The 14,796-nt window shown below is 32.7% G+C and overlaps 1 protein-coding gene across 1 annotated transcript in view; it reads right to left on the bottom strand.

Moving 5' to 3' along the window:
* Window positions 1–6,735: 6,735 nt before the first annotated feature.
* Window positions 6,736–14,796, bottom strand: part of LOC128208656 (uncharacterized) — an 18,852-nt gene continuing 10,791 nt past the window's right edge. Inside the window, exons 3-10 of the mRNA XM_052912205.1 lie at window positions 10,688–10,822; window positions 10,419–10,550; window positions 9,763–9,848; window positions 8,728–8,954; window positions 8,020–8,180; window positions 7,773–7,926; window positions 7,133–7,347; window positions 6,736–6,936 (exon numbers count right to left, since the gene is read on the bottom strand). Coding sequence (XP_052768165.1) covers window positions 6,736–6,936; window positions 7,133–7,347; window positions 7,773–7,926; window positions 8,020–8,180; window positions 8,728–8,954; window positions 9,763–9,848; window positions 10,419–10,550; window positions 10,688–10,822 — 1,311 coding nt within the window. The remainder of the gene's footprint in view (window positions 6,937–7,132; window positions 7,348–7,772; window positions 7,927–8,019; window positions 8,181–8,727; window positions 8,955–9,762; window positions 9,849–10,418; window positions 10,551–10,687; window positions 10,823–14,796) is intronic.

The following is a 14,796-nucleotide window of genomic DNA, read 5'->3' as shown; positions in this document are numbered from 1 at the left end:
GTTTAAGTAGATGTTTTTCATGTTCATAAGCTAAAAATCATATGCACACTAAATGAAACAAAATTCTGCATCATGTGTAGTAAGTTGTGATACTTGTTTGCAATTAATGCAATCTTTGCTTAAAAGAGCAAACAAAATGGGCGAATAGATGCACAATACAGTCCAAAGACCAATGAAGGTCAGCAGTTTTATAAGAAAATGATATTATCTCAAAGCCGTAACAAAAACGGCATGAAAGAAATTCAATTCGGAAAGAAACAGTTCATCAATGAGCTATTGAAATAAACACTGATCATGATGTCATAACAAGCGAATGATAATATCAAAGAGTAAGAAACATACTGGCAATTTATTTCAGGGAAACCTTGACAAAATGATGGTTTATTTCCAAACTTATTACCTCCAGTAATACATAAAATGGCAATACATGCATTGCTGAAAATCTGTCCACAGCAGTAATATCAAAAACCAGGTGGCATGGATGCATTCTGAAATACAAAAAAAATCTGTAATTTGTGCTAATCTTACATATCCCATTCACAAGTGATTTACACTGAAATCTAATTGTTCTAAAATATAGTAACACAACTTCTTTATGACCAAACATATATTGCTATTGAGCATTAGTACACTGTATGTACATGACTTTTTATTTTGTATGTCATATGTCTTTGCCCCAATTTATGGAAATATTTTATAACAGGTTCAAGCTTTTTAAGTCCGATACGCTTAAGATTTATTGAGAAACTGGGGTCTTATGCACCAGTCAATTGTAACCCCCCCCCCCCCCCCGGTCTGGTGGTATACAGGGGATAGACGGGAAATGGGCCGTGTGTTTACCTTTCAGGTGGCCCGCAGTGCCGGGTGAATGCGGTGGTTTTGTCTTCGCTTTAAATATAGCGGGGAATGGGCCTTACCTAGGGTCCCTGGAGTGCAGGGGCATTTGGTGGGGATTTTACCATCTGTTCGTCACCACAGGGCAGGGATTTTAGCCGGGGTTGGCTGGACCAAATGTCACAGTCCCCACTATTCCCCGGACCTTGGGGGGGCGTGGTTACAATTAACTGGTGCATTATTGCATGCAGATTTGAGTGAATCGCAAAGGGTTTTTACAGCATTTACTGTCAACAACACAAACTTCTTAAGGCGTCTCATTTAGACTTTTTTACTAATTAATAAGCAGAAATTTTGACACAATGGCAATTTTATAAAAACTTGACTATGAGCAAGCCAGTACAGTTTGACTTACCATTTGGGTGAAAAATTACTAATCAGCGATGTAAATTGATGGAGTTGCATCTAATATTTTAAGGTGCAGGTCTAAGAAAAGGCATGACGGTCTAAATATAGAGGTGCAGTTGTATATTAAAGATGTGCACCTCCATCTTAAATATAGAGGTGCAGTTGTATTTATGTAAGAATTGCACCTCCATTTTAAAGTTTTAAAATATATATAGAACAGAACGTATGAATAAAGAATTGCACAGCTTAATAACATACAGGTGCCCCTGTAAAGTAAGTGTATTTTAGTAACATTGATGATTCTCTCACAAAGCCATGTTGTTCCATGGAAAGGGTACGGCAACTCTCACTCAGTCATGGGGGTTGTTTGGCAGGATGGTTCGTCTTCTCCACATCCTGGACTGACTATTTAGTTACAATATTTCACACGATCTGTGGCCCACAGCAAAACCATCAACCTGCATTTGCCGATTTGTCTTTCAATCACAATCTTGCACGCTTATGGTGTCAGCCTTCCTCTCAACATATTCAGTCACAATCTCCCATCTGCCATAGTGTTGCTTGGCACGAATAGTCACTTGGCACTATTTATTTACAATCTTATACACAATCTGTGGATCAAAGCAAAACCATTCATATTTACAGTCACAATAGCTCACAATGCCATGGTGTTGGACCGCAACCGTCCATTTATTATTTCAGTTATAATCTTGCACTCCGCCATGGGTTTTTTTGGCAGGAGGAAACCCGCACCCCCCCCCCTTCCAACTTCTTAATTTAATAACATCTGTCACAAAAAAGTGGTGTTGCATTTCAGTTACCTGGTATTTGGACTGCAGTTGTGGCCAGTCGAGCTATCTGATTGGGGCGATTCGGTCCCTTGGGTGATCTCATGGTCTGAGAATTATAAAAAAATGTGTTTGTGTACACTCTGATACATATTATAAACAAATAATCCACTTTTGGTCGTATATTCTAACATATTAAATATTTTAATATTACATACAAACTTTATCATTCACATGGTGTCGGACCGCAACCGTCCATTGTTCTTTTTTGCGCTCCGCCATGGTTTCACTCCATACATCTTTTCAGTGACAATTTCTCGCTCAGCCATAGCGATTTCTGAACTGGTCAACCGCATGCCATAAGTTAATGAAATTGATATCTTCATTGTATAATGTACTGAAAAGTGTTTTATACAAAATAATCATACTGTACCTGGCTAACGTGACAAGCTCTGCTATGTGTACCGGTAAAATCCATGGTCGTAATTAAATCGGTAATCCAACAGGAATTAATTCTTCGCAATTTCTATCAGATCAACAACTGTCAATAATCTAAATAGTATCGATTTTGTAAAGCCTAAAATGACAACTACTAACTGTCAAGTGTGACCTTCGTATAAAATGGTAAACAATGCGTATGAATATCTTTAATAAACAAGTGAATACAAAGTATATATCTTAGACAATCTATAATAATATGTTTTATTTGTCTTTATGAGTTTACCAAAAGTAGTCATAGTAATTGTTTATACGAATATTTTGAATTATTTTAATAACCAGTGGGGCGCTATTTCGCATCTCATAAAATTCCATGAGCCTGTTTTCTTCCGTCACGTGTGTCGTCACGCTCTGATGATTTTTGTGTCCCGCATGCACGCGCTCAATATAGTTTATGAACAGAAAAATACTGGTCCCATCACCTTTACGTCTTTTTTTCAGGCTGATAGTATGTGCAACTTTTGAACGAAAGTAGTGCTATGTGTGACCGTAATAGGGCTCTGCCGAGCTTCGCTCGGTTTAGAGCCCGTATAAATCATTTACTCGATTACCAAACCCGTAAAGGCGCATTCTGAACGATATAACCAAAAAGATATCTAACTTTGTTATGGAATAACAAATCCGATAAAAAAATGGATTCACTTTTACAATATTACCAAGATGGAGGTCGCAAAGTTCATGACATATGTAAACATTTAAATTCAATTAAATAATTAAGGGTAAATATGATATAAGACCGCTCTTACAATACATTGTATATCTTATTAACAACTATTGTAATCTACGTAGAATTTTAAGAGACAGACATTTTTGCGGAAATAGGTTTTGATTCGATATTGTTGGTTACTGGCTTTACAGTGATGACGACAGATAAAAACAAAACATACAACAAAAAATGTTCATTTTTTATTAAGCGATTGGTTACAATTCATACGACATATATTTCATTATGGTTCAAAGGACTTTTACAGATAGGAGGACAATAAATATTGATACAATAAAAAATAAAACGGCTACTTTATATACCCTTTTTGTAGACTGTGTCTTCATTCAATAAAAGAAGAAAATACAATAATATGTGCCAATAAATGAATTTTAGGATACGTTAAAATACAATCAAGCAAAGAAAAAACAAACCCAGAGCTCTATTTAATCCAACATAATAACAAAGCTAACAGTCAAATGAATGAAAATTGGAAACCCGTATTTAATTAAGATTCTTACATCTTGCTATTATCAATACTTTTTCATGGAAAATAACCTACATATCAAGTATAAATGTACCGTTAATACTACAATCAAATGTTTGCGATATTAATATATGAACACATTACGTTTAAATAATCATTATAATAGTGTAAACTGTCAAAATCAAGTTGATGTGATTTTGGCGAGGAACTCATCTAAACACAGTATTATATATTTTCTGGAAATGTAGAATTGCACAAAATTTAATATCAAAATTAAAACAATTATTGGTACTAATCATTATTCGATTGATTGAATTTCAAAGCACACGTTTTTGTCTATTTGAACAATCACACATTTAAACAATAATAATAATAGTAGTAATAATGCCAATCAAGATTATTTTATGTTTATCATGAAAAACGCAAAATTATATCAACTTTTCATCGTTTTTAAACTTTTTGGAAAAAAAAGAGCTCGAAGTGGCTTTTATCTATAACCAAACGATTTTTATGAAAATAAATGACATCTCCTGATTTACTGCATAAATGTATCAATGAAAAAAGCCTTTTACGATCAATTGTTATTTCCTTTTTTTCTAAAACACATATAACTTAATACATAAGTATAGGTGGACTAAATAAACTGCTACTTTTGTGTTTACTAAGAGTTTTTATTTTGAAATCGGATACTAAAACTCAAATATTTATATGTATTTAAACGATATGTTCATGGGACATGCTAGTGTTTTGCGACCAAATATTTTTCCCGGTATTTCATCTAAAAACACTTATTATAAACAATACACTTACGTATTAACAACTATTTATCTTTAAGTGGGGTAGAAAAACAGGTGCCTCAATAACTTAGCCACAAGGATTTATACAACAAACATTGTTATTTCGACCTTATAAATTGATAATATCACATGATATTGTCATCAAGCAATTACGCAGCAACGAATCGCCGTTTGAAAAAAAGACATTTGCTGAAGGTATCCAGCTGTCAGTATCTTAGTTTTACAACTCCTTATGATATGCCAAACTTAATACCGTATTAAATCAGTGCAATTTACAAACCATAACCGATCCCTTTAACACATGTGTTCATGGTGAGTGTTAAAATGTTTGTAAAGAGTGAATAAAAAATCGATTACAGTAAACTTGGCCTTGACTTCTTTCAAAAGAATATCTTAATATGAGGTAGCTACATTCACAATCTTAATAGTTATGTGAAAAACTTCAGAAACAAGCTCAGTATCAAAATGTTTAAACATAAACCCGTTTAATGACACTGGGTAAACACCAAAGACATAGAACACAAAAACAAAAACTCTCAAACAAGAAACATGGAAGAACAGCACAAATCTCCAGAAACAGCACATTGCATACATACTATATATACAAAAATTTGTATGTTTATCAAGGATTATTAGGTACATCCAGTTTATTCATTGACCCGACTGACATCTTAATTCACTAACAGGGTATTTCTTTACATCGTTTTACCATACACTAAGGTCCATTACCACATGTTTTTTTAAAACTTTTTGCTTGATTCTTTGTATACAGTGAATAACATTGGCCTTGACCTTTTGACATGGTTTACAAATATAAACTTGTACACATATAATGTTGTTTGTCTTCTATGTGTCAGAAATGGATTAATAGACATGGTATCAGATATTAAACATGAATACAATTGTAAAAACTAGAAGACAATAAAGAACCAAAGAAATATGAAGGCCAATACTACCACAAACATAAGTTGAAGATTATATATAGTATATTCATTGTTTCGACATAACGCCCTAAAACTCATAAACCCTATTTAAACAGATTCATTTGAAACAAACTAATCTCCCCCAAAAATGTATATCATCAATAATAGCCTGATGTTAACAAAGAGAAATGCATCAAATTTAAACAAGCTCTTTACAATTGAATGAGAAGAACGAACGAAATCAAGAAGGTAATCGCTGTCTTGAAGGGTATGTTTTTTTATATACAAAGAAACAACATTACTTACAAAAATAGCAACACTTTAAAAATCAAGACATTGTAACTGATAATTGTTTAGTTGAAATATCAGAAGAAATAAACACATTTGAAACAAACCACAAAGTAGATTTACTAAAAATAATCAAACAATTTACCACCCAGGGCCGAATTCACAAACTAGCTAAAAATCTTTAGATCTTGAAACTTAACAAAACTTTAAGAAAAAGATGAGGAACTAAGAGAGGTTCATACTCTTTTCATTTGATTACGTTTTAGTATGAAATATAATTTGTTGATTAACCGTTTTTTATATACCTACAGAAACCATTCACTTGAGATAGATTCGATAGTAAAGATGTACACTGTGCATGGTGGTTTATATCTATATAATTACTACACGTTATTTTACCGTTGTTGTTGATTTAAAGCGAGTGTCTTTTTCATTTGAAAGGAAACAACTTCAGAACAAACAAATTAAAAAATATCAAATCATTGGAACAAGACTAGTTAGTGCAGCATAATAATCATATACAAGTTTTCAAAGTAGTTTTCTTTAAGATTACTAAGTAATCAATAAAACTCAATCTTTTTCAACAAGATGACATTTCCAACATACGAAACACGTATATATTGACATGACTGTTGCTTTAAATATTTAGAAAAGATACTGTCGAAATTTTCATCATCCAAAACAAATATTTTATCGGAATATGGCTCTAAAACGGGGTCTGCACTCATGTGAACATGATTCAATTCAAATGTACTTCGGATAAAATGTTATTGACAATAAATTTTCTGTAAAACGAGACTATAAATGAATCATATCGTTTACAGTTGATAAACGTAATCTCTTCGAATTCGAAATGAGCTCTGACATATTTTTTTTTACTTCTACTTACTTAACTTTATTTCGGTAATGCATATGTCAAAACTGTTTTCAGAAGCTAATACTAAAGTGTCATTTTGCTATGAATAATTTTTAAGACAATTTTAGGTATTTCAGTTAGTGAAATGTCTATTTAGTCCGTGATATCTTCAATCTGCGGGTAAACCGCGTCGATCTCTTTCTTCAGCTCACTTAATATAGCTTCTTTTCGTATTTCTCTGTCGTTTGCAGACATGCTGTCAAGCGGTTTGGACAGAAACTCGTACAGCACTTCTATTTCCTTGTCTGTCTCAACAACATAGGAACCGCAAAGTTGCCCCAAAAATCCCCAGTTCTAGATGAAGAGAAATCAAACACTTTAAAGTGAAAGTAAAATATTGAATGTGACCTAGTCATTGGAATAACATTTGTGTCATTGACTGCATTATTTTTAACTGAACTCATACAAACATTTCCAGATTATTAACGTGAAAAAGTAATCAATCAATTTTTATATCATCTGTGCAACAATAAAACAAATAAGTTTTAACCTGTTCAGCTCTTTTAACTGAATTCAAAAAACGTGTCTGGTATCGTTCGTCTTCAATCTTCTTCAGGTAAACTTCTCCTGCTTTTGTGTCGTCTTTTAGGTATTTTGTTGCCGCTGCCATATCCTCCCAGAATTTAATAATGTTGGAAAAAATTCTGTCCACATCACCTAAATGGATGGCCGCTTCCTTAAGATTTTGCACATCACCAAGGCCAACTGAAAAAGGAAGCTAGGCTGCATTGATTTTATGGGTAGACCGGTCTAGCAACAATAATCTTATTTCTTTATTAAGACTGATCATTTAATTTCGATTCTGAAGACAGCCAGAAGTCTCTATGAACTACTGTCGGGTCCATTTTCTGAGTGGAAACAAGACATGCAGCATGATGCAAGTTGTACGCATAGAAAACACGTTTTCGATTATGAGAGGTGGACACCTTTGCCTCTTAGCAACTAAGCCTTGTAATATTTTAGTTTACACAATTTTCATGGGTAAAAAACGAAAATAGAAGATTATAGAACCTTTTTCATTCATGCGTAATTGAATTAAGCTAATACATATTTAAAACATTCTGGACTTTAATTGACCTAAACGAAATATAACACATTAAAACTAAAATATTACATAAAAAATGTACGACCTGTTAGATCTCTATTGAGTTTTTCGATAATGGCATGTCGTTCTAGCGCCTGGTCCCTTTGTATTTGCTCTTCTAATTGGATCTGTTTACGTTGATCAGTCTTCATCCTGTCTTCACTATTGAATACTTCACATTGTTCTCTTTTCAGCCTTATCTTCAAATAAGCAAGAAAATGTGTATTTAAACATAACGCATGAGAAACATAGACAAACATTATTCACTATCCATAAAAAAGGTTCTTAATTACCTGCCGTTGCCTAGTTCTGTCTTTCAAAAAGTCTTTAATAAAACTGACACTACTTTCCACCATGGATTTAGCGGCTTCGGAGACGTCTTCGATACAAAATGGCACAATAAAAATGTCTACGAATGTTATCTCGTCGTTGTCCAAGGCTTCTATGTCCGTTACTACAAAAAAACAATTAAACTGCAAGAACAAGCCTAATCGTCAAGTTAAACAGGCACATTTGTTAGGTTTTAACTAACTCTTACAAGCGACACAAGGCTTCCAGACAACAAGAAACACAACCGTCAAATTACTTCATTGATAATCGCTTGATTAACGACCTAAGAATGGTCGGTAAAAACTGAAATATAACTTCCGAGGGAAAGGAAGGAGGTAATCGTTGTGCGTGCGCCTAATCTCACACTTACCTCCAGGTGTATCAAAATCTGCAGAATTCAAGCTATAAGTCCCTAAATATCATGATATTCATGAAATGTATTTGTTGGACGTGAAGCTGACCAAAGTGTTGTCAGCATGCTGATTTCAGCTTTATTCAATAAAAATATGGTGTAAAGCAAAACCATGTAAACCAAAAATGTAATACAGCACCCGCTGTCAAGCGCCATCTTAATCCTTTAATTGCGATATTGATAAGCACATGTATTTTTTTTATTTTCAATAACAAACATCAATTTGTCTACGTGTTTTTAAATATTACTTAATACATACGAATGTCATCGCCCATGTCCTTTTTTTTAGATCGAAGATCTTTCAGCATCGTATCCAAATTTGCTAACTCTTCTTTCAGCTTCTCAGCAATTTCTTCCGCATTCTGTCTTTTTTGTTCTTGCAATTTCTTTTCTTCCATCTTTTTCTCGTTAGTTTGCTTTACTTTTATATTTCTTTTGTCTACATTGCCGAGGTTTTCTTGAACCCTTCCTTGTATTTTATAATAACTATAATATAAAAAAACACATAATGTAGTGACGTAACTAGGGCAGTATCAACACTTTGAATATGGTTGATGAACTTATTAATTTTGAAGTTGTTACCAACTGTACAACGAAATGTCATATTAAGTTCTTTAGTTGCTTATGATAAACAAAATAGTAGTTAAAGAATAGCATTGTGAAAAAGAAACTAAAACTGCCATTTATATTTTTTGTGGATAATAACCTTATGAAAATTTGAGGAAATGCACATATTTTAAGTTTCAATTTGCATACACTTCAACCACATGCATGACGTAGATTTCTAACGACTTTAACATGTATGCAGAAGCGTCTCTGAGGATCAAAACTATTAATCCAAGATGGATTTAATATTGGTTATGAGGTCATACTAAACATTGACTGTGACATTCAAATAGCGCTTAGTTGTTCGCTATTTAAAACTGTTGTCATTGTTGCTAAGTGTCCGTCACAAAGGATACAAGTTAGTGCAATGTATAAATATCAAATTAGACATGTTTTATGAAAGAAAAATATAAGTTATAGTATTTACGTCCGAATATTGGACAAAAGTATGCATGAATAAAACAATAAGACCGATCATTGACGGCACGTGATCGTACAATTTGTACACACTTCTTTCGTTGCCAACCGGTCAAGCTCAGTTACATACATATCATATCTACCGGATCATGTCATTTTCCAGCATTACAACACATTAAAAAAATACAACAGCATACGGAAACAATTGTAGTAACTTCATAGTTTCTATAGAATACAACTTTAAGTCTTTTGTAATGCTAAGAGAAAGTACCTTTCTTTTGTTTTTTCAGATTCATTCTTCATATCCTCGGCAATAGTGATAATTTGCCCAAACGTTTCTCTTACTATGTCAGCGTCCTTTAGGTACAAATATATCACAATGTATTACATTATACCATAAGCAACTATCAATTTGTAATATTGTCATGTGAACAGAAAACCTGCTATTAGCACAAAAGTAAGAAAATCAAACAGTGGTGCTTAGGGAATACAAAAAATAATATAAAAATAAAAAAGGTCCTGATTTTGATGAGTGTGTGGTCTTCTCGAAGGTGTTTGTACGTGTGAACGTGGTGTTTGTACGTGTGAACGTGGTGTTTGTACGTGTGAACGTGGTGTTTGTACGTGTAATCGTGGTGTTTGTACGTGTGAACGTGGTGTTTGTACGTTTGTGTCTCTAGTTCAGAGTCGTTTTGACCCTTGCCTTTTCCTCAGAACAGGATATATATGTTTTGAGAACCGGGTTTGTTCCTGTAGTTTTTCATTGTATTATATAATTTTGTTATTTTTTATACAACAGCTTTAATTGATATATAGATCAAGTAAGCATACTCAATCGAATTTTATTGATAGCATTTTCAAATTAAGAAAATAAAATAGAATTTTAATATTTTTTTCGAACTGAAGAAGTAACCTTAATTTTCTTACTCGAAGATCAACAGCGTCACGAATCATTACCAGCAACGTTTTGACAACATGATTTGACGTCAACATAACCTTCTTCATTAAACCTGACGTCATCATATGCTGAGCCCGAGCATCGTGAGCTGTTAGGCGAACCTTAAAAATATTCCTATAAAAGTTATTTGTTATCGACATTGTGTTTTATTTCAACTTTTGAAAAGTGAACTGTTAACATACTTGGTATTGAATTGAAAGTACTAGTACAGTCATTCCTGTCGTTATTCAGATATTACCTCTTTTGCAATATATGGATGGTCGACCAAGTTTAGGTAGCCTAGTTCAAGGTAATGAGCCACCTCTCGCTGGGAATGGTACAGGCGAGCTGCAGTTAGTTGCAGCGTTTCGTCATTCTTTAGCAGAAGTGAGTTCTATAAACATAAAAGAGTTATTAGTTTTTGTGTATTAATCCGGTAGGTTGTATTCATTTCAAATTATTGTTTGTAAATTCGGATTACACGAGTAGCATGTCGAGTGCAATCATATTATGAAAATTAACACGAGAGTCACATACGAAACTTCCGAGTAAAAACATATTATGAAATGCATTATGTTTCTTGAAAATTGTATGAGAACTTTCATAAGATCACCATGAAGATGTATGTGATCAATTTCAAAAGTCAGTGTATATAGATGTATATAAAGCTTATAGAGAGACAGAAACTATCAAGAAATTAAATATAAATTGAAAATTTCGCAGTAAGTCGTCCGAACTGGTGACGAATCCGTGTTGCGAGATACCTTATCCAATCGGGATCACCACAACTTTCCCTTAAACTAATAAACTGGATTGATGAGGTGTGTCCAAAATGTTTGTGGACACCTGCATGTATGAATTATATACCGAAGTCAAGCTTATAGCGTAGTATCAATTCAAGTCATATTTCTTACATTTGATAACAATGTATAAAAATGTATGCAAAATTGTATGCTTACGCATTCATATGTGAGAGTTGGTGGCGAAGTTGAAACGTTAGAGATAATACGAAATTTGATGATGCAATAATAATTATACTCTTATACCAACACAATGACTTTTGCCTTGAATATATACTGGTAACAATTTATGAACGTCAGAAAGTTTAGTGTTTCATAAGACAGACGTAACCACAAATGGTTTTGTCTTTACCGAAAAATTGCATTGTTTTGACGCTAAATATATGCAAAGATTTATTAAATTAATTGAAGGTAGCACTGGTAAAAAACAAACTACACAATGGAACCATTATAGAAAGCGTTATACATACTGATATGCTGCCTAATCTTTAAGTAAAATTTAAAAAGAAATGTATAATAACAGGCGGAAAGCACTTTATAACGCCATTCTGATTGACACGAAAATTTGTGCAAATGTTGTAAAGCGATGACAGAAGAAGCAAAAAAGGCGATTGGTTCGCCAATAGTGCATCGGTTGAATATGGCATGTTTACCTAGACAATGAAAAGGATAAACTTCAATTGATGGCTGAGGGGGTAACACTTCGAGGCAAAAGGTTGATAATACTTCCTACAAACCCTTACAAGTTCGATGGTAAACAAACAGTAAGGATTCGGGTCCAAACCATCCCCCAATCTGTTGAAGCTGGGATAATTGAGCGAACGTTCACTCTACAAAACCTCACGGTCATCACGCACTAGCGCGAAAAACTCCACATCAGTGGCCAACTCACTAATTGTGAAACCGGCGACCGAATCTTTATTGTAAACTAATCAACATTTAAATCACCTTTATCCGAACTCATGCAAGTTGGTAAGTGTTCAGGCCGTTTTTTCATTGTGGACAGAATATGAGGCCGAAATTGCTCGAATGTACAAAATGCCTACAAGAAGGGCACGGCTTTGCTGAGTGACCTAATGACTGGGTATGTTTGTATTGTAAAAGACAGGGCAGAAGAAATCCGACTGTAATTTTGCAGATGTATCAAATTGTGAAGAGTCCGACTCAGTTTCAGCAATTCAGTCATCTGTCAGAGACCAGTCTGTTTTGATTTTCACTGCTGATATTTTACTTCTTAAACTCCATATACTGTATCGAAAAGCATGAAAGTAACGTTGGTTTAGAAAATGTAATAACTCCTTCCATGCAAATTATAGTTCAAAACTCTTATCTAAGTTCATAAATAAACAAAATTGGATTGTAAAATTAAATCTTTTAAACAAGTTGACTTTTACATTGGGTTACTTTTACATTCATGGTCATTGGGATTGACGGTTTCAAGAGCATATTTTCTGAAACTCTTGTTACTATATTGTTCATAAGTCCATTGAAGATATTAAAGTCAAACAATTTAAGATAAAGTTATTGCATAATCTTGTAGCAACGATTTTAAATTTATTTACTTGGAAGTTGAAGAATATTTTTTGTGTCTTCATTGGTATGAAGTAGAAGACAACGCAAACTTATTATTATAAATTAATGAGATTTTTATTAAATTTGGAAAACAGAAAGAAACTAAGAATATAAGATATACAGTAATAGGTTACAAATGCTATCAAAAAGTGTTGATCTTTGTGAACAAGTTAGATTGCCTATTGCATATTTAATACCTACTTCATTTGTGAAAATAAATCTAAACTGATAAAGATCGTGTTCCAATTGTATAATGATTTAAAATTTCTTCAAGCTCACTTGAAAAATAAAAGAATTTCTTAACGTTTGTAACAGTTCTGTTAATGATATTACAATATACTCTTAAGGTAACTTATCAACATGTTTACTATTTAACTCATTTGTTAAGTGTTCCTCTTCTATTTATATTTCTAAACATTGTATGTATTATTGTTCTTTTAAAAATGGGTTGTCATGAGCTGGCAATTTAAAAAAGAAAAACAGTTCCGATAAAATGTATAAATTTAAGATAGTTTGCCTTTATAATTCGTTGAAACTATTGACCTTTTTTGTTTTGATGATTGAAATAGTATAGGTGAGATATTCAAAAACTTGAAAATTGTAAGCTATGTATCCATAGACTTGAATACATTGTTAATATGTCGAATTAAATAATCCGCCTGAGATTGCATAGCGGGATAAGTAGGACTATTTTATACACCTTTTAAATGCATTTTACTTGTATTGAAAATATCCTTTAATGAATATGTGTTTAGGTTTGAATTTGAACAACTTTTACGAATAAAACTTGTTGGTTTGTTTAATTTGGTTATTTTATGAATCTAGATAAGTATATTTGCAAACTTGTATGCATCAAAAATCCCACAAATGATTACAAAACAATCATATAATCATTATACTTGCACTGAATATATATATTGTCGACTTTGCGCTTTCCTATCAAGATAATGTTAGGCACTGGACTGCTAACACAAATGTATAACAAACGAAACCTAACAACATTTGAGCGCTTACATACTTGCACATTAATTATTTGAACGATATTATGTACATACTATCAATATATGTCTGTATATTCACTGATAATAATAACTTAACAGAATGTCAACTTGATTCAACCAATATCAAATAACAAGTACATATTTCATTTTGGTTTAACAATACTTTTCCTTCAAAGTAAAACGATATGAACTACATGAATAATTTAAATATGTAAACTAAATATAATTTTGATATAAAATTGAAGCGATCGTTTACACGTTTTACGCATACAAATATTAGATATTCCAATAAAGAAGTTTCTTAAAATTATTTTAAAATAACTACCTCAAGTTTTGATACGGCCATTGTCCTATCCACTTGTGTCCACAAGTGACATAGCAAGTTAATAACTGCTTGTACAATTGATAAAAGTTGACCGACAACATGCTTTGTAAAATGGGCTGATTATTAAATTAAAAATATTGAAAATTGGGTGTTAAGATAACCCTGCATACATTTGGCTATTTTGCTATTTAAATATTATTAAATTTTCTCATCCACGTCATCTATATATGAGTTTAAGTACATTTAAATAAATTTATAATGACAAAAATAAACAACTTTCAATTACCGACTACAATATTTGTTGAATATTTTTCAAAATTATTCAATCATTGAGTCTGCTCAGATTTTCGTGATTCTATCTATTATTAAACTCTAAGAATAAATCGTAGCTATGTGTATAAACCAGCATCAAATGGTGTTCTTATAAAACACAATTACAGTGCACTTTTTATTATGTAATCACCTTTAAGCAATGATAATGTGTTCTAAATGAGATATAATTTATGAGTTGCGCGAGTTATGCATACTTTAATTAAATACCAAACAATTCAATATAAGAAGCGTTCGTATTTTGGAGTAACGCTGTAATCGCTTGCATACATAATCGTAACACACGAAATTATCTCGAAAATGACACAACTCATTTATAGTGAACTGTGTATACTGATTT

Source organism: Mya arenaria, chromosome 11 (genome assembly GCF_026914265.1).
Source record: "Mya arenaria isolate MELC-2E11 chromosome 11, ASM2691426v1".
NCBI lineage: Eukaryota > Metazoa > Mollusca > Bivalvia > Myida > Myidae > Mya > Mya arenaria.
This window is presented reverse-complemented; position numbering and strand designations above follow the sequence as displayed.